Source organism: Cydia amplana, chromosome 16, assembly GCF_948474715.1.
Source record: "Cydia amplana chromosome 16, ilCydAmpl1.1, whole genome shotgun sequence".
Taxonomy (NCBI): domain Eukaryota; kingdom Metazoa; phylum Arthropoda; class Insecta; order Lepidoptera; family Tortricidae; genus Cydia; species Cydia amplana.
In genome coordinates this window covers 12,811,703-12,839,460 of record NC_086084.1, presented here as the reverse complement: position 1 = coordinate 12,839,460, position 27,758 = coordinate 12,811,703, and the positions used below count along the sequence as shown (strand labels likewise).

Here is a 27,758-nt window from a genome sequence, read left to right as displayed (position 1 = left end):
TGAAAAAAAAAATACCTACATGTTTACTTAACTGTTTTGGTTGGATTTGGTTGAAGTCTGCTCTTGCAAATATAGTCTTGATTCTGTGACAGTTTTGCATCAGCAATAGCCTCTGATTTAAACGGGTAAAAATTCAATTTAAAATCTACAATTTTCCTTTAGCCCCCTCTTAAACCCATTCCTTTAAGCTCCCGTCAAACGCACCTGTGCGATCTAATCAAATTTACAAAAGGCCTCGCTGTCTGTTTTACGGCCGCTTTACGCACTCGGGCTCCTATAAAATTTATGCACATCTTTTATTTACTTTTTATGACACTTTGCTATTGGATGTGTAGTTTTACTTGAGAGAAGTGGATGTAAATTTGTTAGAAAAAAAGATTTTACGTCCACCTGTTGCGCAGGCCCGGATTCAATCAATCAATCAAATATACTTTATTCATGTAGGCCTAGCAACAAGCACTTATGCTACTTATTACATATACCTAATTAATTATCTTAAGCTAATTTTCAGAGCAATTTATTGATGTAAATATAATTCATAATATTGAATTATTATGCAGATCAAATTTAATAGTAATAAATTCACAAAAAGATCGTCAAAACATAAAAAAAATGTATAAAAGAAATTGTATAAAAAAAATTATTAGACGTTTCTTCAAACAAAAACGTCAGGTTATCTGGTTAGCTTGTACTTTTTATTGCCATAAAAAACAACAGCCAAATTAAAGAATTGTCTACAAACATTTGGCAACTGAAACGAAAATTAAATAACGTCCCTAACTTGAGTGATGAAAGGGAAATAAAATAACAAATTCCCGGTTTTATCGACTTGGTAGCGTCGTCAGAATTCCGACCAAATTCGAATTCTGTTAAACGATTCTAACCAAAAGATCAAAGAATCGCTTCAAAGAACCATTCGTATTCCAAAAGAATTTCGTCCTGGCGTGAGAAAAATACAGGAGCAGCCATTACCACACACTTTTAAGCGAAATGAATCAGACCGCCATTAATTAATGGAAGCGAGGGACGCGATAAAATAAACTGGCCAAGTGCGAGTCGGGCTCGCGCACGCAAAAAACAGCAAAAAAATCACTTAAATATTTATTTTATTCTATTTTTAGTATTTGTTGTTATAGCGGCAACAGAAATACATCATCTGTGAAAATTTCAACTGTCTAGCTATCACGGTTCATGAGATACAGCATGGTGACAAACAGACAGACGGACAGTGGAGTCTTAGTAATAGATAGAATAGTAAAAAAGAATAGTATATGCGTAATCAAATCTCAATTAAGTACGATGAGAAGAGTCAATTAACAATATTAATAGGTATGCGGTCACAGACATGACATGTATATGGTTCAAAATTGCTGTTATTTGATATTGATGAGTCAGTCAGTCAATCAGTCAGGACACGTGCATTTTTGAAGTAAAAAACTTCTTTAGCGACGCTGGGCACTTTTTGAGGTGGGGAAAAAATGATAAACTCCAGACAGCGTAAGGCGATCACGTGACCGTAAGGGGCGTAAGGCGATCACGTGACCGTAAGCCCCGTAAGGTGGCCACTCATAATTTAAATGGCATTTAAATCAATAAAGAAAAACTCAATGTTATTTGACATTTATGTTGCGGACTCCTTTTCAAATAATTTGACGTTGTCATGGCAGTATAAATAAACATGTCAATGAAAAAGTGTGATCTTATTTGAGAATGATAATAATATATAATAAATAAATAGAATACCTCCGCTAAACGTATGTATCGTGTAACCGGGCGTCGGTAACATAGTGAGGTGAGTTTTCACTTCTATCGGCACTCTCGGAGTGCAACCGTTGTTGCTTGTTATATATAGATTTTAAACAGAATCAATGTCATTGTAGCTTTTAGCTGCATGCCATTACATTTTAATGGAACGACATTGAGCGAGTGAGCACGTTGGCTAGGTATTTATGGGTGTGTTATATTGATTACAGAGGTGTATTCAATAGACAAAGAATAATCTAAAAGGACTAATGATCGTAATCGTTACATTAAATACTCATTATGTGTAATAATATTTCGTGATGATAGATTTTAAAACGTATTGAAACTTCTGTTGCCACATAGTGAACTTTTATTCAAATCACAAAATTAAATCAATTGAATCCGAGGCAATCCTAGCCCATACTCTCGGTCATTACGGAAAAGGTAGAAGTTTCGATTTGCATCTTTTGTTCAGGTTAGGATCACATTTACATCCTTTGAAAAACAAATCGGACGAGAGCTTTGGAAAATTGGTCATCATTTTCATTTTATGAAAGTATATGAGGCATAGGCAAACCTATTTCTTGTAGGGATAAGTATTCTGACAGAGCATCGAATCGGCCGCTGTTTGACAATCTTACAGTTAGAGACGTCTTATTAAAAGATTTTCAAGATTCAGGTCTCGAGCTAGATCAACAAGATATAACAGGTTTATTCTCAGTTCATTTTTCGTTAAATATTGTAATAAAGTGTATAAGAGTTTCAATTTGACAAAATGGCGAAAAAAAAATATACTTAAGAGTGGAATGATGTTTGTTGGAGCGGGTAAATATACTTAGGTAATCTAATAATTTTCAAGATTTTTTTTTTGGAGATGAAATAAATAAAATTTCTTATTTAAGTAACTGTCTTAGGTATAATACTTTGGATACAACTTTATAACTGGCTGGAGGGCGGACGCGAAAAACATGGTGCGCGACATAGGCCGTCGGCGTCGACTTAGGCAGAAGGGGGAGGACCCCCGCTCCGAGTCGTTTCTGGTGCAAAGGCTATCCATAGCCATCCAGCGCGGCAATACCGCGAGTATTATGGGCACTTTTGCACCGGAAGCGTCTAGGTGCGGCAGCAATATTTAGTTAGTAGTTAGTTTGTAAGTATGACGGACTGTATGTATGTCTTTTTAATTGTATTTTAACCTGTCTTTTACTTATAAACTACCATTGATATTATGTATTTTTAAATTCCTATAAGTAATTCGCTATTAAAATATCATGCCTAATCTTATCTTCAAATAATTGACTAAGTAACTGTAATTAAATTCACTTAAATTATATTTGAATGGAATCATTGAGTTCTGCTTGAATTAATAAACCACGAATGAATGGATACTTTGTCAATAACTTCATTAGGTACCAAAAATTCCCGGAATTCCTCTATTGTTGTTTTCCTAGGGCACCCCAGAGGTGCAAAGGGCTTTCACAATCTCGCGCCAAGCCTCCCTATCTTCAGCGACCCTTCTGGCCTCGATCCAGCTCAACCTCCCATACAAAGTGATTTTTTTCCCTGTGTTTAACCCAAGTTAATTAAATTTTAACGAGACGAAACTTGCGAATTTCTTTGCATAAAATAAAATTCACTCTGAGTTTTAGTACACATGAGTAACAGATATGACATAAACTTTTTAATTTTGAATATTTTGCTGGGAAAGCAACATTTCGAGGCGCGGCCCCCCCAGACGACGCTCATTAAGAATTAAATTATTTGAAGTTGTGTCTACTTCGTTTCCGACCTGTTTATTCTTGATATTATTCGTGAGCCTCGATACTGCTCGAATCATAATCTTTTTTTATATACCTAGTCCATTTATTTTGGTGTCTGCTGTGCATTTGCCTCTCGTAGAGCTCAGTTCATGCTCTCAGGCGCTACAAGACGTCGTCCCGTCGCCAATTTTTGTCATACTCATAATATAGCTATAGCTAGTGTAATTACAACTACCTTATTCTTTCCAGACACGCATTCATCAACACCCGTGGTCTGCCTGGTCATAGAAGGCGGCACGAACACGGTCCGCGCGGTACTGGAGTACGTGACCGACACGCCGCCGGTGCCTGTCGTGGTGTGTGACGGCAGCGGCCGTGCGGCTGACCTCATCGCGTTCGTGCACAAGTACGTATTATACACCAGTGAGACGAACATAGGGCACGTCACACGGGTGAGGGAGACGGACATATGGCTGAGACAGGCACGTATCAACACCCGTGGTCTGCCTGGTCATTGAAGGCGGCACGAACACGGTCCGCGCGGTACTGGAGTACGTGACCGACACGCCGCCGGTGCCCGTCGTGGTGTGTGACGGCAGCGTGTGACGGCAGCGGCCGCGCGGCCGACCTCATCGCGTTCGTGCACAAGTATGTATACACGAGCGAGATGAGCATAGTGCGTGTCACACGGGTGAGGGAGACGGACATAGTGCTGAGACAGGCACGTATCATCAACCGTGGTCTGCCTGGTCATAGAAGGCGGCACGAACACGGTCCGCGCGGTACTGGAGTACCTACGTGACCGACACGCCGCCGGTGCCCGTTGTGGTGTGTGTGACGGCAGCGGCCGCGCGGCTGACCTCATCGCGTTCGTGCACAAGTATGTATACACGAGCGAGATGAGCATAGTGCGTGTCACAGGGGTGAGGGGGACAGACATAGTTCACATAGTGCTGAGACAGGCACGTATCAACCGTGGTCTGCCTGGTCATTAGAAGACGGCATAATTCACAAACACGGTCCGCGCGGTCACACTTGGCAAGTTGACATGACCTGTTGCTGTGACATAATATGTGGGTGAACCCTTTCTGAAGATTTCAGGTATTAGGAGTTCCTTTTTCTGTGACAAAAGGATCAAAAAAATTGCTTTGAAAAATAATCCTCGCATTAAAACACTGAAAAATAAATTATGATACAGAAAATAAAGTGTGTTTGTACGGAACAGCCCATGGAATGCTTCAAAGGCTGCATGTTTCTCTATGTACGTAGTAGGTACGTATGCGACCCCTATAGAGATATAATTAACGATCCCCGCATATGAAACCTAGGGTCGAGGTTCGGCAGCTATTAACAGGATCAGATCAAATTCATAACCTGGTATTGCAATCAGATCATGGCCTAGTTAATAATTAGTCGTTGAAAATTATCCGAATATACCTACGTAGCTCACATATTACCCACATTCTAATTTTGTTATTGAGTCACAAAAAACATGTCAACTTGAACTTTATTAAGCCACTTATATATGCTTTATAAAAGGAATAAAACCAAATATCACGCCTCTTTTCCATTTCATCGGTTAAAGAAATAAAACGATGAAGAAATATATTCAACATTCACGTGTTACATTTGGCAATTCTACTAAACATCACGAAGATAGAAAGAAAATAAAGAAAATATACTGATATAAAACTCTTAAAGAAATGAAGAGCTACTTGTCTGTTTATTTCATCGACCGGGTATAAAATGGAATTCTTTTTCGTACTTAGGTATCAATCAATACGGATATGATGGTCGTTCTATGGTCTACGTGACAGCGTGATAAAAAGGTGTCCACCACTTTCGAACCCGTCATAAATATTTTCATTAAATAGGTACTGAAAAACTAACATTAAAAACCATTGAGCTTAGAATCAATTTAAATGTGGATAAATTACTGTCAGTGTTCTAAAGAAGCATAGGTAGCATCGTTCGCAGACGCGAGACGTTTCTTCTTGTTAATAATATAAAATTTGAAACCATTTTTGAGAGATACTTTTAACCCTCTGGTCAGTGGTCATTTACGGAAGTTTTGTTATTAGAATTGAGACCCTTTTTTCGAGTATATTATCGCATACAAAAATCTTTACCACATTTAAAAACTTTAATGCATATTTATTAGATAGTTGACAGCAGAATCTACATAATTATTATAAATGTGGCAATTAAACGCTCCGTATTTGCTCGATTTTCTCCGAGAGCTCATATTTCATCCGACAATCAATATTGATTCAGTAGAAACAGATCTCCGGGAAGTTAATCAACGCAGTAAACGGAGAAGAGATTTAAAGCACCTAGTGCTGGACTGGGATTAGAAACAATAGAGGTACTTATCGTTTTAGAACACTAGAAATAAAAATCAGTGTTTAAAAATATGTAGATTCTAACCCTTGTCACTTAATTATTTGAAACTGTTTTATTATACCATGTCGGTGGCCAACAAGCATTATAATAATATTGACTTTAATAAAAAAAATGCCTCTTATTTAGTTCTGGTTCTAAAATCAACGGGTACCTATGGTCCCACCCGACAGGAAATACGAAACTTGACGACTTGTTTCCAGTTTAATTTTTTCGTAATAATCTACATTGTATTGTATAGAACCATAACCTAAAATTTTTTTAGGACTCTTAGCCTGTAGGTACTTTTACCTATTTTGTGGAATAAGACCAAAGGAAAAATGTCGAAAGCCGTGCAAAACAGAGATAACACTGTCGAAACTTTACGGATTCCAAGAAAGTATTTGAAGATTTAACCTAGGCAAATACTGAGATAAAAGGGAGAAAGAGAGCAGGAAATTTTCCTTAAAATCTCTGAAATAATTTATGCTTTCTTTTCCTGAAAACATTTATCGATATCTCGTTTGACGAAGCTACATCACTAGTTTAAATTCAAACATGGGATTAAGAACTCACGGCTTTAAAGTTTATCAGGAGACGGGAGTTTGGAACTTTCGCTAGATATCGCCATTCGTAGGAAGCCATGAACGTCGTAAACCCCACCTCAGAGATAGTGAAGGCTTGATGTAGTTTCTGGGTGGTTGCATGATACTACTTTATATAAAGTACTAGCGACCCGCCCCGGCTTCGCACGGGTTAACAAATTATACATAAACCTTCCTCTTGAATCACTCTATCTATTAAAAAAAACCGCATCAAATTCCGTTGCGTAGTTTTAAAGATTTAAGCATACATACAGACAGACAGACAGCGGAAAGCGACTTTGTTTTATACTACGATGTAGTAGGTAGTGATGTAGGTATTCATTCAAAAATCTGAAGGTGATAGATAAGGTCAACGTACGTATTATGAGCGTCTCGTATACCTGCAAAATTGCGAACCGAAACATCTGACGAAGAATTTGTAATCCTTTTTATTGGATAATCCTATACTCTGATTATTCTATAAATAGATTCATATATGGAAGGAAGTACCATTTCATATTATACATTGATTTTTTATAATTTATGATTGTTATTTTCATAATGCCCTGTACTTTAATTTGACGATCATTACGAGATAACTTCATAGTGTAGGTATGTAATTTTTCTATAATTATTAACCTATTATTATTTGACATTGTTAAGAATTTATTTAGTTATTGATCTTTATATGTCTAGTCATTGTGTATATGTCACCGTATAATTGTAAACACTCGTCATATTATAATCTCGCTAGTTACATTATAAACTGACGGTAGGGAGACTTTAATCTAACCTAACCTAACCTACGTTAGATTATAAACTAACGGGTTCACAATCTTACGGTGTCATATATAATCAATACTTGTTTGACGGTAATAGTATAAACTAGTTTAAAAATTTTTATATTGTAATTAAATATTATGAAATAAATGGGTAATCTAAATATAATTAAAAGGTACAAATAAATACTTATCGTAGATTTAACCCCGCACTAAGCTGCGCGACTAATCGCAGCAATCGTTAGTCGACTTTAGTCTTGGAAATAAAATGATGTCCTCGTTTTGCAACTGACAATGAGTTGTGAAAGTTCACCATAAACAAAACTACATTCCAACCTAACAAAAGCATTTGAACAACCAAGTAATAAGTAACACACTTGCACATCTATCTCATGCCACTTCACTTCGTCTAGACTTGCTTCAAACCTTGGAGGATATAATCAAACGGAGACGCCATGTCTGTAATTTTCTGTACAAAACAGTCTGCCGATTTTTGCGGGGGAGGGGAACGTCAAATGTATGCGTAACGTAAAAATAGCCATGTCAGATAAACGTCAGTCCATACATTGTGTATGACCGTTGGCCGCCTATTTTCGACAGAGGGGAAAGCCTGTTAATGGCTACTCCGTTTAGTTGTATCCTCCAAGCTTCAAACAGTTAAACAGAATGATAAACAGACGTCGCCGGTGACGGGTCTCAATCTCATTGCGATACAGTACGTCTGAGTGTTGCATGAATTCATCAGCTGGAAACGTTTTCGCAAACAATTTTCCAAGTTGCATTACCCCTGTGAATTCTGTTACATCGCCGAGCAATTCGCTTACGCTATCCAATAAGTATAAAGCCCTTGCTACACGGTCGCCGACAAGTCTCCAGACCGCGTGGCCTTGGTCCGTCCCGGACCGTGTAGACAGTTGTTTCCAACAAAATTTGACCAAAACTGACCAAGGTCAAGGTCAGACGGTTAGTAGGCTTGTCGGCGACCGTGTAGCAAGGGCTTAAGGCAATTCATACACACTGAGGTTGTATTTACATATAATAATATGTTACCGTGAAGACGTTTGTAAGTCGAAACTCGTTGTCCCCTGAGCCCGTACCACGAGTCACTGACAGTGTCAAAACTGACATATACGCTATCGAGAACGTAATTTACTTTCTATACATCTCGCTCGCACTAATATGCTACGAGCGAGATGCAGAAGTACCTAAGGTCCCAAAAATGGTTAGTATAAGCGTAAGTAAATCTTTGAAAAAAATCGTATTGTCTAAAAAATGTATCTACACCGCTTACAAGTACAGTTAGAGTAATATGACTTTTATTTCACTGTACACTTGAGTTTTTTTGTATAAATTATATTTCTTTTCTAAGCAAAGCCGCATGCAGATTCTAAGCAATTGCTAAGCAATTCTCGCTTGACAAGATTTTTTGTGGATGAAGGATAAGCAATTTAAATGATACCTAAAAATATCTTAAACGTTGATCCGTTTACAAAGGAGACCAAGGGGAGCATTAATAAAGTAATTTCGCTTCTGTCGCTCGACTGTGAACAATGAAGAGGGATTAGCTGGCTTTAACTTCGGAGTAAGCTACTTTCGTACTTTGACTTTGCGAAGCAGTGACATCAAACATACATGGTGATTTTTATCGTCAATTTCGTCTCATTCGTTTTTCGTTTTTTAGAAAAGCTGGACAAATCGCAGCAGCTACTTTTTTGTTATGACTCGTCCGCTTCGCATCATCCGGCAAAATAGAAATTTATCCACGAATGCAATTTCTCGGTAAATTTAAGACCTGTCATAAAAGTAGGTATATTAAAATTTTTGAAGAACGAACAAAACTTTTAGGAATAATTTTCACGATTATCTTAATCTGTATAAATTGCACGTATTAGGGCGTTTTTTTTTGTTGTCCCCTAAACTTTTTTTTTCAAATTTGGGATTTTTTATGTTATTTCTACTCAGAATCACGAGCTCTTTCTATCCTAATAGGAGAAAAAAAGTGTCCCAAAATTTCCATACATTTTTCGATCTTTCCATTCTGCGACCGCCATACAAAGTCTATGAAAAACGGTGATGGAAATAAAAACCTTAGGACACTTTTTTTCTCCTATTAGGGTAGAAAGAGCTCGTGATTCTGAGTAGAAATAACATAAAAATCCCAAATTTGAAAAAAAAAGTGTAGGGGACAACAAAAAAAAAACGCCCATTAGAACAAATTAAATGATTTTCAGAAAATATTTTCATTTGTTTTTCCAGCCTGGGGCACTGGAGGCCTGCGGGCTCAGCACGGTTCCATTTTTATCGACTATCACTATGCCCGTCACTTTCGCACTTACATACTTGTTAGAACGTGACAGGCATGGTGACAAATGATAAAAATGCGACCGTGCTACTAGGGCTGGGTCACTTTTTCATAGTAACATAATATTTATTTCACTGTATAAATTGTTTAATAAAATGTTCATTTTCTCTATAGAAACCGAAGAATTCATACAAAATAGTCCTCATATAAAGGGTGCTTCCTGTAACAGGAGCAATAAATTAAACTAAAGGCTGTACTCCTCAAACTGACCAACATTTGTTCAGCAACTTTTAAAAATTATGAATCCTTTAGACTTCCTCTTTTTCATACAAAATAAATATTGCCTTCAATGTACGCTGACATCAGTGTGTTTGACGTTGCTTGTCACGCTTTAAACATAACAAAATTTGCAATACATTGCGTCTTAGAATAAACTTTAAAGTGTAATAAAAATTAAAACATGAGTTATTTTCAAAAGTTGCTGAACAAATGTTGGACAGTTTGAGGAGGACAGCCTACAGTTTAATTTATTGCTCCTGTTACAGGAAGCACCCTGTATAAAAATAGATATCATCAAAATTCCTCCAGATCATCCTGTATTCATGAGTAGCCAATGCGTCCCATGAGATGGGGTGGGATTACCCATTGGCTAACTAACTTTTGACAAACTTTGGTACAAACTTTCATCCCTTATTAACTTGACCAACCATAGAAATAAAGTTTCATAAACCTTTCTACATAATATATGTAAGTACATGTCGTATTTTACTTGTAAGGGACTTTTGTAGAAATTTGCAAATTTATATATATATAATCCTGTCTGTGCACACTCATAAATCGGCAAGCTTTCTTATCCCGTAGGCAAATTGGTTTTAGAAGCCTATTCTGATTTGTACAGTAGGAATTTTAGAAATATTAGTATCAGTTTTTTTTTTGCCTTCATAACACAAAATAAATATAGCTTTCTTTAGCTAACACGTACGGTGCGTCTCAGTTTCATATGATAAAATATTTCCTTTTGTTCCTTTATGACAATAGAGATATTGAGTACCTAAGTCAATGTGGGGAAGTATGGCATAATAATTTTGCTTAGTAAGGCCGTCATAAATCTAGAACTCTCGTTTTTGTATACGTACGTCGCTCAGACAAAGTCAGAAAGGAAAAGCTTCACTCCTTCTGCCCCACTGACCTTCTGTAAGTGGAGTATGTGTATAAACAAGAGTTATAAGCGACGAAAGAGTCTTACCTGAGCGTTTCTTTTTTTATATATATATTGTGACCTTTTTTGTCACTTTTGTGTTATTTCTAGTCAGGATCGCGAGGAGAAAAAAGTGTCCTAAATTTCCATACATTTTTCAAACTTTCCTTTTTTTTACCGCCATACAAAGTTTATGGGGAAATGGTAGCGCAATAGGAAAAAAACTCTGTGATATTTTTTTATCCCATTAGGATCGAAAGAGCTCGTGATTCCGAGTAGAAATAACACAAAAGTGGCAAAAAAGGTCACAATATATAAAAATGCCAAAAAAATCAATAAACGCTTACCTAGGAAACGGTCTTCTCCACGTTGACTTTACACAAAAAGCACTGACATTAACTATACTTCTTCAACAGATATGCTTCGGAAAGCGGCGAGCAGACGGTCCTGGAGTCCATGCGAGACTACCTGATCGGCACCATCCAGAAGACCTTCGAGGTGCAGCTCCAGCAAGCCGAGTGCCTCTACAGCGAGCTGCTGCAGTGCACCAGGAAGAAGAACTTGGTAAGATATAACTTCTTTACTTCCCTTCGCTTGTTTCTTCTTCTTCTTTCGTTTGGTGGACGATCGATATTCGGAAGATTGCGGGTCACTTCTTGATGAGATTGGCTCAGGACCGGGATAAGTGGCGTACTAGAAGAGAGGCCTATGCTCAGCAGTGGGCGATAAAAGGTTGATATGATGATGATGATGAATGATTAACTTCTTTACCTAAAAATGTTTAGCGCGGTGGACACTGACCAACAAGATCTGTAAACGCTTGGAGGCCTTTGAAATGTGGATTTACGAGTACAGAGGAATCCTGAAAATATCATGGACTGATAGAATGACTAACGAAAGAGTGCCGCAGTTAGTAATTAAAGAGTGCTGCAGTTAGTAAAAAACGCAAACTACAGTTAAGTACTGGTCATATCATGCGAAACTAGAAGTCTGACCTCCTTCAACTAATTATCCAAAGAAAAATCCAAGGGAAAAGATCATCCGAAAGGACGAACGTATCTCATGGCTTAAAAAAGATTCGATCATGGTTTAAATAGAGCACACGCTCATAATCCGCGTAGCTGTATCTAATAAAGTCCGTATAGCCCTTATGATAGCCGACCTCCGGTAGGAGATGGCACTGGAAGAAGTTGAACTATTTTTATCGATACCAGATTATTATTGTGAGTCTTGGGCCTCACGCATGCATCCGGCGGTGCGGCAAGCGGCAAATCAAGGCCGTTTGGTCAAGCGAAAGTCCGAAGAACGCCGTCTCAAGCCATGTGGGCGGCCTTAAAGGCTCTTCTTGAGGCTCGAGGTAAATAAAGACTTTAGTGTCCTCAAGACCTTATAACTTGTATCTAATAGTTCGTTCGATTGCACCATCTGACAGAGAACGCCTGATATTGACGTTATTAACCACCTTCGACGTCACCAGAATGGACGTGCTAACTGTTGAATTTCTTATTTACTTATTTCAAAATATAATTAAACTTTACACTGGATTGACTAATGATAATGACAAGCTCTGGCGACAATTAAAGGATGACTCACGTTAGACCGGGCCGGAGCTTCCGGAGCTTCGTTTTCTATGGAAAGCATCACGTGATCACTTGTCATCTGTCATAGAAAAGTAAGCGCCGGAAGCTCCGGCCCGGACACGGCCCGGTCGGCCTGGTTTAACGTGAGTCATCCTTATTGGTTGTTTTACAAATGTTTAAGTTCGTGTAGCCATTAAGGTTGTATATTATTAACGGTGCTTTAGGTCTTTGATCGTAACTTCCTTAGGGGTCGTAAAAGAAGCGCTTCGTTTTAGAACTGGGGATAAGATATGTCGTAAAAACTTAGTTAGTCTTTAACTTAGGTATCATAACTATTAAATGAATAAGAAAAAAGCTTGTTAAGTTATTCCTTACTTTAATTGGATTATAAATTGAAGATTGTACCTATGTGCTACCCAACCTAATAGTATCTAATGATATATAAAACAGGTTGAATACTTAAAGATTCAATTCACATAGACAGATATACAATTTTTATCGACTTCCTTAATGAAATCTTATTAAAAAAAAAGTAATTATATAAGAAAATTTTAAAATAGTTATTTGTACAACAAGAGATCAAAGTTTGATATTTCTTCGAGTGCTTATTTTGAGTCCCGTGCAAGCGAAAGATTCTATACTAATTTAGAATCTTGAGCGTAGTAAGGGACTCAAAAGCGCATGAGATGTAAATAACTTTGATCTCGTGTAGTTCACAAAACTTTTCACCTCAGCAGTGAGAACATATTAGAGAACCCGAAAAATGTATTCCTTCTTCATCACTTACCTATTCACTCATGTTATCTTAAGATATACCAACAATTAAGTTTTCACCTCAGCAGCTCGAACAAGGGTACTTTGCTACTTAAAAACAGTGAGCAAAATCGCATTTTGCTCATTTTGTCTCACTCAGTGAGCAAAATGCGATTTTGCTCACTGTTTTTAAGTAGCAAAGTACCCTTGTTCGAGCTGCTGAGGTGAAAATATAATATCCGTGCTAACGGAGCAGAGTAGGTAATCGAAATTTTTTTCGACATGCTAACATTGCTGTTATTTAAGATAAATATCAATCGTGTGTAAGATTCAATTCCATCTGTATCCGATAAAATTGATATTTGCACAATTTGCCAATCAATTTCTGGTACCATTATTTACTCACTCTAACAAAATGTGATGTAATTTTGTGAACATTTCTTCATTATCCAGCTAGAACAGTAGCGTAGGCAAAAGGCTAGAAAAGTCCTTTAGGCACAAAGGTCTAATGCAGGGTTCACCAATTACTTTCTTCAGGGGTCCGGTTTTTAAAATAAATTTACCACCGCGGTGCTACCTACTTTCAATTTAGAACTTTTTATATTTTCCCCAAACGATCACAATTCAGTTTAGGGTCTAAATCGAATCGCAAAGATCGTAGTAAACCGGCCAGAATCTCATTTGGATCGTATCTAGTAAATCTAGCGTGAGATCGTATTACCTATTTACCTACGTTTAGCCCCGTGAATATGTAGGGCAAGCAGGATTTCTATTTTTGAAATGGTACGAGTGTATCGTGGTCGCTTGATATCTGGACTTGTTCGTATATGCTTACCATTTAAATGTGTGTTCATTTATAACCACTTAACTTCTGCCAGCGACGTCGCGTCGTCTGTGTGGGATGATTATGATGATGATGATGATTGATTGATTGATACAAACTATCCTATGTCCTTACCTACTACCTAGCCTCAACTATTTCCATCATCTAATTTGAGGTAACATACAGAATTACTTTCGTATTTATAATATTAGCAGGGATAGTAGCGATTGATTTCCCGGTATACCTATACTGTTCTGGCTTTTCTATAAGTAACACCTACCTTTGTATATTAATTGTAAATATTTTAACAATAAATATACACTTTAGATTTGTTCAAAATATAAATATGGTCATGTAGTTGGTCATGTCATGGTTATTACTACGATAATAACAGTGGTCGTTGTTTATTGAACCCAACATGAGAAAAAAGTTAATCTATTATAGGAAACTATTTCCTACATTTAATTAAACATTTGGTCCACTTTTCGTTCATTTATTTACCCTTCAAATCCACTAAAAGGTTCTTTAAAAGTAGACATAAAAAGAAACTAAAGTTGAAGTAAAAGGTACCGGAAATTCGTCCTTCTACTTACTTTGACGAGTCCTTTGACCAATGCAGACTTTACATGTATTTTATTGGACAATGGATTATCGTGTAGGTACTCGTACTCCTAGATATATTGTACTGTGAAATATCTTTTAGATTCCTTTGAGATTTATGAAATATCAGATTAAAGCGAATATTTCGAGCATATTGCGCTGTAGAACGAAGTTGAATTTTTCGTTTCAAAGTAAATCTTTTTTGCACATTTTATATTTTTGGGATGATAATATCGGAGTAGGTAATGTTAATCCTTATTGGAACCGTTATTTGAGTGTACAGTAAATCATTTTGGTACATTTTATATATTTTGGCAGACTTTGAAAACGGGGAATCCACTTGGAACAGTGTTGTGAATAACGCTTATTTTTATGCTTGAAGACTCGAGCCCTCAAGACTCGTAAGTCTTGAAGACTCAACGAATTTGAGAATTGTATTTAATTATTTTACGCGTATGGATGTAAGAAATCGTCTTTGCCGCCTTTGAGGCGTTAAGCCTGGAAATGAGCGTTATTCACAAGTATTCACAACACTAACTTGAAATGTGTAGCCATCAGGCTACAGTTATAAGAGCCCATCAACGTGCACACTAGCGCCACTGCTAAATAAACGTGATTATTTAAATTTAACGAAAGCTATTTAAAAAAAGGGGGCCGCTACGTACTGTATCTTTCATTAAAGTACCTTTTGAATACATCAAACTAGTTTCTATGTTGTTGGATTCGTCAATCTATGAACTCAAAACAAAAACGGCCGTTTTAACTTTGGACGCATAGATTGACGAATCCAGCAACATAGAAACTAGTTTGATGTATTCAAAAGGTATTTTAATACAAGATACAGAATCTAGCGGCCCCCTTTTTTAAACAAATATATTTCGTTAAATTTAAATAATCACGATTATTTAGCAGTGGCGCTAGTGTGCACGTTGATGGGCTCTTAAGGGTAAATTAAGGCTTATCGTCTCTTTTATGTAGGTACATACCTAAAGCTATTAAGGACTATAAGCTATAAGATCTTATTTTCTGATTGAATACCTGCATGAAAGGGTAATAAATAATTTTCTAATAACATGTTCCAATAACATAATCGCATTTATTAATTATAGATATAGGCACACAAGCAGTTAACTTTTGTCCACTGTGGATACAACTTTTGCTTTACAATCTTAAACTTTTCTATAGGAATAACGCTGCTTGCTCCTGTAGAGAATTTAACATAAATTGAATTGTATTTCTCTAATTGGGCACTTATAAAATCATCCGCCTGTTGCTTCGAAAGCCAATCTCTTTTTTAATTCAAATATTTTTACCGCGTCCATTTAAATTGGCGTTCACCAGCCGTAAAAATAAGGTAAGGTGGATTTGCGGGCGCGCTTAAATAAAATGAATCGAAATGCTAGCTGCCAGGAAATATCTGGGACAGCTATATGTCTATGGATATATCGATAGACCCGGAGCCCGATTCAGATTTAAGAACGTGTTACGGTTTTGATTTTATTTTGATACGACCTTGAAGATCGCTGACGTAGATTGGTGTATGCGAAATAAAGTGAAAGTCGTGCGTGAGATTTCAATCAACAAGACAATCGTCAAGATCGTATCAAAACCGATTCAGAACAATAACAAATTGTTTAATTAGAATAGAACCTACTCTATCGTGTATCGAAAATGTCCAAACCGTTTAATGATTTTTCTCTTATTAACAATTCTTCTTCTTCTTCTCAGTCGGATACTCTTGTCAGAGCAGTCGTGGTCATTGGGGTCGTTGTTTCCCGCCATGCTTCTATATTTCCTGCATTCTGCACGCAGAGATGTAAAGGTGACCCGGTGAGACCTTTAACTTGGTCAGTCCATCGCATTGAGGGCCGCAATCTGTGTCTTGTTCCACCCACTCTGCCCTGAACAACAAGCCTCTTCATGGCGTCATCTTCCCTGCGTATATTAACTTGACCGAAGTGATACGAGAGTGAACGATCGCCGAAAGTATTTGTGTATCCTTAAGCTCTTGGATATTAACAATTATTGGGACCGTGCACGATGGCAGCGCCGCCTAGCGTTCGCAACGTGGTCGGCGCTGTCAAATAGCGAGCTCAACAAAATAAAGGTTATTCCTTAAAAATATTTACTATAATGTACTTAACAATGTGCGGAATCTATTCGTATTTAATGTTAAATACACTTGGTTTTTGCTTTAGTGAAAACAGTAATAATTATCTGTGTATTTTATATATTATTCGGTCAATTTCCTTCGTTGTTGTTTCAATGAAAAAACACATGTTTCACTATGTTTTGATGACTCACTTAGTGATCCTCTTCCTGGGGATACGTACGATGCTTGCAATTATAAAAACTTTGACCTTTTTCACAAGTTTTAATCAACACATTTTATGTTAAAAATTTATGTTCTCCCGCTTACAGGCACAATGTCTGTTGTGACACTTGTGACAGACGACAGATAACCCTACATGCCAAAAGTGTGCTTTTGATGGGCTTTCAATAACTTTACTAATATTACAATCACTTAATGTTGGTATTAGCCATACTATTTTATTAACATACAAGAAAAAACTCTGTGTTGACATAGACTAGATAAAATGTTTAGCCATTACGTTGTTAAGCCTGGAATAGTACTATATGGTATAAAAGGCTAATATCTAGCTCGGCGTTGAAAATATATAGTTTTAGCTGTTTCGTCCAGTATTATTGCAGTTTACCACATAATATCTATCGTGACCCATTTTTATCGTAAGTATGATTATAAAGCCAAAATAACTGAGAAGTATGGGAACTGACAGAAACACTGTTACCAATCTTGTCATTATTGGCCACATCAAGCGCTGCGATCGTTTCGGCTTCCCCTACCACCCGCTTTGCACGGAGCGAATATAGGTCCATATATTTCCTTAAAAAGGCATTTTTTTCATTCTAACCTTTTAAATCGCCGCTAACCTGTGTAATTACGGCAAAGGCATTCCCGCCCGGCATGCAGTCATGAATATAATGAGTGGGAACTGATGGCTGCGCTCGCTAACCTCTTTAATGGCTCGAGGGTATCTGCTATTCGATTATATGACTAGCTGCGCGTTTTAATTTAGAATGTTGACTTTTTTGGAGCTTTTGAAATATTTTTCAATATTTAAAAGTGGAAAAATTGCTGTCTTGTCTTGGTTGAGACTTGAACTCACGGCCTCTGGATAAAGACGCTGTCGTTTCTGCTTGTTAAAAATTAAAATTATGCAAAATGTGCACAATTCTCTATCTATAACTTTTATAATAATAATACTCGCCTGTATATAATACATGTATAGATAAGTACATAGAGACTAATGGAAGGTAGCTGGTACATAGCACAGGTTTATACCTAATTTAAGTATCAGCGAAAGATCTTGGACAGAGAATCCTATGTAGGTAACATTACTTAAGAAATTATGTATAAGATGTAACCTTTTGAGCTTAATAAACTTTATCTTATCTTATGTTATCTTATCTTATCTATAAGTATGATCTAATTTACAATATTCATCTCGCTTGCACTGATGTATTGGTGCGATCGAGAGGGAATGCGATCGAGCTCACACAGTTGCTAGCGTAAATGCAAATGTCAAAACTTATGGTAGCCGTGCTGAGTATAGGCGTAGGCAGAAAACCGATATCTGTTTCAAAACTTATATAAGTAATGAATTGACATCAACCTCAATGATTAAATGCTAATTGCAAGAAGTTTAATAACATCTTCTTCAGCTTTTTACGTAAAAGTTCATTAAAAGTTTATCGGAGAAAACTTATCACTGCCTTAGACATTTCTAATGGAATATCATCTTTATGACAATGTAATAAAATTCAATCTCCTTTAAAAAAAGTTATCCTGATCATTAAGATCTGCCAATGTCCATTGACAGTTAGATGTCTTTTTATTACCCATGCTGACTGGGCAGCAAAAAGATTTTTATGAGAAAATATCTGTTACCAATAATGAAGCTAGTTTAAAGGAAAAACTGGTAAAGGAAAATATATTTAATAGACAGGAACTAAATAATGAAGTAGAGGGTATTGTCCAAACTAGTCTTAAGTAGTTAAGTAATTATGCTATAGGTGCGAGTGCATACCTAGTTATAAATCAATATGTATACAGTCCACATCGATATTTTGTTAGTATAGAATAAATGCTCATTGAGAGAACACGTTTGAGTTTTAAATATCCCGGCTCCTCCAATAATCAACCTTGCCGCCTGGACATATGGTCCAAATCGAGCCGGATACTTGGGTCACACCTGTGGCCGGGCGGCGGCCGCTATGAGATAAGGATGAGCCGGACGAGTGTTTACTGCAAGTTTTAAGTGCAATTATAATTACGCGTAATAACATCGAGTGTGAACATTTACAAACTTTGGTGTCTATAAGTGATTTTTGAGACTTTTTCGCTAAAGTTTATTACGCTTAACATTATGAGTGAGTTATAATATCGAACTGAGCAATATAAACCGAGTTTTTGAGACATTTTCATCTGAGTGCTAGGTTATCTACCTACTTATATCTACGAACATTTTGTGAGTTGTCGAGTCATCATGTCTACATTAAAAGAGCTTATTGAATATCAAGAGGAGTTAATCAACAATTTGAAGAAATCTGAGAAGAACTATAAGAAATCGCCTAAAGAGAGAATTAAGCAGCCGTATTTAGAAACTAGACTTGAAGTACTTGAGTTACAATTTAAGGAGTTTCAAATCGGACATAAGGCGATTATTTCCAAAGCGTCAGGAGACAGAACGGAGGAATATTTTACGCAAGAGAAGTATGAGGAGTTTGAGGAGTTGCATGTACAATACAAAACGATTTTACGTGAAGCTTTGAAAACGTTTTTGCAACCAAGTGCACAATCATTACCGCAAATTCGTGACATGGCCGTTACCAGTGAAAATGGGAATCGTGACGTAAAATTACCACGCATTATTTTGCCGACTTTTAGTGGTAAATATGAAGAATGGCAAACGTTTTATGATATGTTTTCCTCGTTAATCCACACAAATAAGAATATTACGGCGGTTCAAAAAATGCATTATTTGAAAAGCAATTTATCTGGAGAGGCGCTGAGTTTACTTAGTAATTTTTCGACTACCGATGCAAATTATGATGACGCTTGGAAACAATTAGTTCGACGTTACGATAACAAGAGATATAACTGTAATGCGGTTATGAGGAGCTTATTTTCGACCAAGAAAATACACAACGAGTCTGCTAACGCTGTGAGGCATTTATTGGACACTACATCAACATGTTTGAAGTCGTTGCAGAATATGGGCATTAGTACAAGTACGTGGGACGCAATTATCGTGTACTTGGTGATTACAAAATTGGACGCTGAGTCTGTTAAACAGTGGGAGCAGCATTTGAATATGCTAGGCGACGACTTACCTACCTGGGAGCAGTTGCGCGAGTTTTTGGAGTACAGATTCAGGTCATTGGAGATGATTGACACCAACACGTCCCGCCCAGCACCACCAGCTAAGCCTGCAGCTAAGGTTAGAACATTTCACACTGCTATCGAGAATAAAGTCAAGACGAGTGACATCGAGTGTGCTATGTGCCATGAGACCCACCACGTTTATCACTGCAAGCAGTTTGGTTCTATGACGCCCAAGGAACGTCAAGATTTTGTGCAAAACAATAAACTGTGTTTTAACTGCCTGATGCCCACACACTCTGTAATGAAGTGTCGTCAGACGTCGAGTTGCCGTAAATGCGGAAGGAGACATCACACTCTCCTTCACTTCGAGAGAGATACCAACCAGGAGACGAGAGCCACGAGCGAGGTTGCTGCGTCATCGGCGTCACCGAGTGTACCACTACCAGAGAAACCGAGCACATCACGAGGTGACACAAACATTACCACAGCGTTTTCGAGAGGTGAGGCGCTTCAACCTAACCGAGTGCTACTCGCGACGGCTAGAGTTAAGGTATTTAATTCCACTGGTTGTAAAGAAACTATTAGAGCTTTAATTGATCCAGGAAGTATGATTTCCTTTATTACTGAGTCAACTGTTCAATTACTTGGTCTCAAACGTAGACCTATAAGTACTTCGGTGTCAATGCTAGAGGGGTGTAGTTTGAATACCAAACACATGGTTTCATTTCACGTGGTTTCACGCCATGACCCAACGAGTTCAGTCGAAGTCTGTGCTTACGTATTACATTCTTTAACTGCTTTGCTTCCAGCTACCAAGCTTAACGTGTCTAAGTGGAAAGAAGTTGAAGACTTGCCTTTAGCGGATCCTGCGTACTCAACGCCAGGTAAGGTAGACATCCTTCTAGGTGCCGAGGTGTATGCAGAAATAATACTCGAATTAGCGACGGTCCTGGCGCAAGTGGAATCATGTTTGAATTCTCGGCCTTTATCAGTATTGAGCGATGATCCAAACGACCCTCTACCCTTGACACCTGGTCACTTTTTGGTAGGTGAACCATTGATAAATATAGCTGACGAATATAATCCTGAGTGTAATGTAGTTGGTTTAGATCGATGGCGCTTAACGCAAAAAATTGTATCTGATTTTTGGAAACGGTGGTATAAAGAATACTTAGTAACCCTTAGTCAAAGATATAAATGGAATTCTAATGTTACTACCGAACCTGAGCTTAATGATGTTGTTATTTTAAGAGAAGACAATGTACCTCCTGCTAAATGGATTCTAGGTAAGATTATTCAAAAACATACTGGGCCTGACAATATAACAAGAGTTGTTACTGTAAAATGTAAATCAGGAATATTGAAGCGTCCAGTTAGCAAATTATGTGTAATAACTAAGTAATGTTATACATAACTTATACTTGTACATATTAGTTTACGTGCCGACTGTGTTATGTTTAACATATTTAATGTAGTTATTGTAGAGCTTTTGCCGTGTAAATAAAGAACTATGTTCTTGGTGGGCGGGATGTCCAAACTAGTCTTAAGTAGTTAAGTAATTATGCTATAGGTGCGAGTGCATACCTAGTTATAAATCAATATGTATACAGTCCACATCGATATTTTGTTAGTATAGAATAAATGCTCATTGAGAGAACACGTTTGAGTTTTAAATATCCCGGCTCCTCCAATAATCAACCTTGCCGCCTGGGCTTTTTTTTTTTTGATTTGTGTTCTTAAAGTAGTCACTTATTCAGTTTCTTATTGTTGCATACCTGTCTAAATATAAAGTGTAAAGTCACAGAATAAGTAATAGTATTATCATAAAGTGTCATTCTATGGAACTAGCTAACTACCTATGTAAACAAATCACCATATTGAAATTGTCTCTGAATGATGAATTTACTAGTGACTTTTGTTTACATAGTTAGCAAGTTCCATAGAATGACACTTTAGGTAGGAATCTATGTTTCCACAAATAACTATACTTAATATCTAATACTAACGTTTGTTGACACGTAATTTTTGTAACGATATCATTTCATCGAGTTTTTACTATAATTTTTTGACGAGCAGCAGCCGTGTGGGGTGGTCGTTTAACACTTATATTAGAGGAATCTATTCTCAACGTTGAAAAGTGATCTCTCATGCGAAGCAAAATTGTGCATTCAATTTTCCTTTGAGCGAGTCAATTTTTTGAACATTTTATCAAGATTATACAGACGTCCCACTGGTAAAGGTACCTTATGGCGATTGGCGCTTACGCCATTATTAACGCCGCTCCAACACTATTGCGGTTCTATGCGACGTAAGCGCCAGTCGCCATAAGGTACCTTTTCAAGTTAAACGTCACTTATTTTTTTAGAAGTTTATAATCTGTGACAGGCAAACAAAAATTCTACTTTTATTTATAGCAGCTTATGTTTTGTGACCAATATAGCTATTGAAACATTTTATGAGTGAAAAACGGAATAGGTAGGTAAGTCATCGAAATATGAAACATTATTCATTGCCGATTTGATTGTGACATTTTTAACATGATTTACTGGCTTTCATAATATTTGTAAAATAAAATCTTGACCTATTTTAATAATAAACACACAATTCCAGTAAAGTAAGACGAGGAAAATACATATATGGGATGTATTTGACACTTACCTATGTATGTACGTATGTTTATGTTATGTATTTGACACATTTTCAAATTGATTTCTTCTGTTATTTCTCCAAAGGCAACTTGGCACGTGAATTGATTTGATAACATGGTATAATAATATACTCCGCCTGGTACTCTCTTCCGACTTGACCTTGATCACGTGACTGACACAAGCCTACGTCATCATGCGACAGCGCTATATGATAATATGCGATAGCGCTATATAAAGTGGCAATGTTATTGTGACGTAGGCTTGTGTCACTCTGGGAAGAGAAGACCATGTTTTATTAGACTATGATTTGATAACAAACAAGGCAAAGGCAACGGGGGGTGCTCGTGTGTATTTACGAGAGCTATTATTATCGCAAAGAAAGGGGAATTTATGTTTACAATGTTTTATTGAAGTTGGAAAAGAAAACAGAATGTTCTCCATCTTGTGAACCACGGAATTTTTCATCACTAGTACTTCCGAGTCAGTTATTTAAGGCATTCCATTACGTCGCGTTTTAATACCGGGTTATTTGAATTTTAATTAAAAAAGTTGCTGTAAGCTATAAAATATGAGTGGATGGAACAATATTAGTAAAATTTTCTGTGTAAAAATACACCATTACACCGTTCCGACTGAACATCTAGCGACCTTCACCAAGGAGGAGTTTTGGCCGAAGGGTGTCAAGTTTCGGCGGTTCCGCGGCCGGTTCCCTGACACTGCGTGGTTGCGTAATGCATCGCAATCATAATGTGTTTTTTAGTGTTTAGTTATATTTTTATAATATGTATGCTAGTTTTAAGGTATTTATGTATGGGCCACTAGTTGCCTGAAATAAACGATTTCATTCATTCATTCAAAGTATTTTTTTTTTAATTTTCGATATAAATTATAATTTTTGACTTCGCATGCGCTATTTCTCTGTAAAAATCTATTTCTGGCTATTAATATAACTTTCGGATCTGTGTTATATTAAAAAAAACTTTAAACAACAATAGAAAGCCGTAAACCATACGTAGCTCAAGCCACATAAATCTGCCGGCAAATAAAACTGATGTAGCCAAGGAATATGTATGATTTGTAGCCATAAACATATCTTACACAGACGCGAGTCGTTCATATTTAAACTAGCAAATCTCAGCTTCACTACATAGTATAAAATAAAGTCACTTCTCTGTCTGTCTGTATGTATGCTTAGATCTTTAAAATTACGCAACGGATTCTGATGCCGTTTTTTTTAATAGATAGAGAGATTCGAGAGGAAGGTTTATGTATAATTTGTTATTAACCTGTGCAAAGCCGGGGCGGGTCGCTAATTAGTTAATTACTGATAAAATGACGTAACTCACTATTGTGAGTTAAGTACTAAGAAGCGGTCCCTTTGTTTCACATAATTTTTTAAGTCATAATGTATTGTTTGTCATATTATCACTAGTCATAAAACTGAAACCGTTAACTTTTCAGGTTTTTCGTAAGTTATCCTATAGATAGGTTAGGTTAGGTTTGTTTTATGGCAATCCTGAAAAGTTACGCGATTCTAAACCAAACAAATGATGACTAACGAAAATGCGGACAAACAATAAATTATGACTTAAAACTTTTTGGGATACAATAGAGACCCGTTTAAGAAGGATAAGACTTTTTTGTGACTGATTAATATCTTTATAAGGTTCATAACATAATGACGAAACTCACAGGCATCTTATGGTTGGTTAAGGCTTTTTGTCAATGAATACGGAAAACGGAAACGAGATTGTATTTCATTTTTATCTAGGTACTTATGTAGTTCCCTGGGTATCTAATTCAAAAATGGTATAAAAGAAAGGTTGATGGTTGAAATAATGAAAGTAAAATAGATGTTGTTTTTACAAAAATGTATCCTATTGTGTAACGTTGGTAGTCAAGGCTCAAGTTTTTGTAAAATAAGTAATTGGTTAAGGAGCATGCTCGTATCGTATCGTAGGTATACGAAGTTACACGATTTTTTGTCTTATTATTATTATTAGACCGCGGCGAAATGAGCCCGATTTTGTGTCTTATATATCAGTCTACGGCGGTTAAAAGGTTAAACGTAGATAAAAGGTCAGCCCCTTTAGTTCTGTCAGTCGTGTTGATCCTTGCTACGTTCAAACAAAGGAAATATTTGTTTTAAGAAGCACTAGCGACCCGCCCCGGCTTCGCACAGGTTTACAAATTATACATAAACCTTCCTCTTGAATCACTCTATCTCGCTAAACCGCATCAAAATTCGTTGATTAGTTTTAAAGATCTAAGCATACATAGGTACAGACAGACAACGGGAAGCGACTTATTTTATACTAGGTATGTAGTGATTTCCCTTGCTACCTAGGCGTACCATGAGTTGACACTTGACTAGCGACTGCCTAAACTGATCTGAAATTCTCACCTCTTTTTTTTACTTCCCCGCTAATTCATAAAAAGCGAGTATGGAGCTTATAATGCCTGAATATCCCATTAAACCCATCTTCATTAGGAAAACAAAAGAGGCTCAATAAACCTTTCACCATCAATCAAAATGTCCACGCATGACAATAGCATTGGCATCGGCTTCGGCTTTTACTTTATTGTCGCTGGTTTAATCGATAAAATAAATTCACGTTTCATGCACAGTCAGCAGCAGAAGTTGCTAAGCGGATGAGGTGCTCTAAATTACACGCTCATATTGGTAAGGTGCGCAGTCGGTGGAGGGGGAAGTGGCGCTGATCATCACAAACACAGGTAATCTTATGGAATGTCTGACATTAGTACTAGCGGCAGCCGCTTGAACTAATTTTACTCCATAAGATTTAACATAGAAAGTCTGCCAAAATGAGGGCAGCACCAGTCGTGCACTTAGCGAATACTCTTAACAATAAAGTAGCGTCAAGGTCATTTTGAATACCTCGCCCGCTTAGCAACTTCTGCTGCTGACTGTAGCACTAGCAGTAGACAAACGAGATCTGTAAGTAAATATGTACGAACAGGGGCCCGTTTCTCAAAAGCTTGTAACTTGTAATACAACTGGAAGTCCCTTTCTAACAAAAGCTGTCAAAAAGTGACACCAGCTTGTATTACAAGTTACAAGCTTTTGATAAACGGGCCCCAGGTGATCAATGTGAATAAGTGGGCTGGTAAAGAAGAGACGCTTTACAGATAGATTTTCGTATACATCGACCCGCTGGATGCTATCTCTATTGCACGTGCATAATTATATTGCTGTCACACTTGCACAGTGACATTGACAACCGGCATCATGAACGGGACAGCAATATAATTATGCGCTTACAATAGAGATAGCAACAGGTGCGTCAATATACGCAAACTCAAACATTCAGCAAATAGGCCAACTTTTATATGTCAATTATCATTTTACAAGCAATAAAAATAAATTATACAAAATCAAGCGTGAATTAGGTATACGAATAATATCTTTTTTCGCGGCGGTTTCGGTGGCACTAGCTATGGGCGCCGCGCCGGCGGCGCCGCGCCGTCAGACTGCAGCGCGCCGCCGCCGCCGCCGCCTGACCAAAGCCCGGCGTGACGCCGTGCTCTCCAGCGCCAACTAGCGGGAGTTACGGGTCGCTATCGGAGCGCATTTTAGACTTCAATATAATATCTAAGTTACGATAGATATGTGGATACAATTCGAAAAATAGCGCATTATTAATATTTCTATTCGTAAATTAGACTAGCGCGTTAAAAAACGAGTTTAACTTTGCCTCCAGGTCTTTCAAAAGAGTAGGTAGTTGCCAAAGCATAGTCGCTGCACATTGGTAGGATTTGCGAGAAGTTAGAGCCCCTTTCTTCGGGAACTCGTGCGTTCGGGTCAAAGCTATCCAGGGGAATTACTGCACGCCATCTTTTCCGTCTCTGCACATGGGAAATGATTCATCGGTCGGACAAGCCGATATTCTGGTTAAGCTCTTTGCGTCCAACTCGACACTGGATGACGGAAAAGCCGAGCTAATTAATATATCGCAGTGGGAGAGCTGTATAGCGGATATCCGGTTCAACCAATTAAAGCTCAGTGCGTAAATCACTTCTTTACTTCGATTACATCTCGAGTGAAGTTCAGTTCTGCGGCCTTTTAAAGGGTCAGGCCAAATTAGTCTCCTAAATGCATAGGTGTGCTCAACAGATCGAGATAGTATTTCACACTGGCCCACCTCCTACAGCTTTATAAGGCACGGGTTTGCCCACACATGGAATACTGTTCCCATCAGTGGGCAGGGGCACCCCAGTACCAGCTTCTCCCTCTGGGTTGCATCCAACGAAGAGTGACGAATTGGCAGTTGCCATCGTAATAATTCAGATGGGCTTGACTCCTTGGCGCTGCGTACAGATGTAGTTCCATGGCATGTACCTACTTGTACAACGGGGAGTGCTCCGAGGAATTTGTTTCCCTGCCAAGACAAGACTTCTATCTTCACCACTTAGATGGTTGACAGTTCTTGTGCGTTTCTCCAGAAACTCCCTTCCTCGCACAGCTAAACTGTGAAATGTGGATTGCGGAGTAAGCCTGCGGTATTTCCGGACTGATACGACCTTCAAACCTTCAAGAAAAGAGCGTATTCTCATATTAAAGGCCGGCAACGCACTTACTCGCGACGGTAATCGATTACCGTTAGGTGTTACGTCTGCTCGTTTGCCTCGTATATCATTAAAAAAAATTTTAAGGAGCCATAGGTATCCAAGGTCATCAAAATCCATGGCCACGCCGCCGCCGGCCTCTATTTGCCGGCGCGCCGCCGCCGCGATTTTAGGGGTCGGCGCCCATCTCTAGGTGGCACCCTTTGGGGGAGGCCTATGTCCAACAGTGGACGTCCTCTGGCTGATATGATGATGATAATCTTTATTTACTAGCCTATTAAAGTGTCCCACCGCTGAACTGAGGCCTCTGCTCTTTCCCGCCATTTGGTTCTATCCAATGCACATCCCTCCACTCCTTGCAGAATATATCAAGGTCGTCCCACCATCTCCGTATGAGTCTTCCTCTACCCCATGCTACCTATAATATAATATCATTAGGGATGGAAACTAATATAAAATAAGATAAGACAAAAAATGTTTTATGGCACAACTAGAACACAGAAAAGGTATACAGCAGTTGTTTCAAAAAGTTGGTGCATAACTAGATTGACTACGGAGTTTCCAGGAGTCCCCGCACAAGGCTAGGCCTGTATCGCAGGAGACCAGATCTACATT

The 27,758-nt window shown here is 37.8% G+C and overlaps 1 protein-coding gene across 1 annotated transcript in view; it reads left to right on the top strand.

The window, feature by feature from the left end:
* LOC134655107 (transient receptor potential cation channel trpm) overlaps positions 1 to 27,758 on the top strand; it is a 301,664-nt gene that overhangs the window by 225,334 nt on the left and 48,572 nt on the right. Inside the window, exons 8-9 of the mRNA XM_063510569.1 lie at positions 3,753 to 3,909; positions 11,162 to 11,309. Coding sequence (XP_063366639.1) covers positions 3,753 to 3,909; positions 11,162 to 11,309 — 305 coding nt within the window. The remainder of the gene's footprint in view (positions 1 to 3,752; positions 3,910 to 11,161; positions 11,310 to 27,758) is intronic.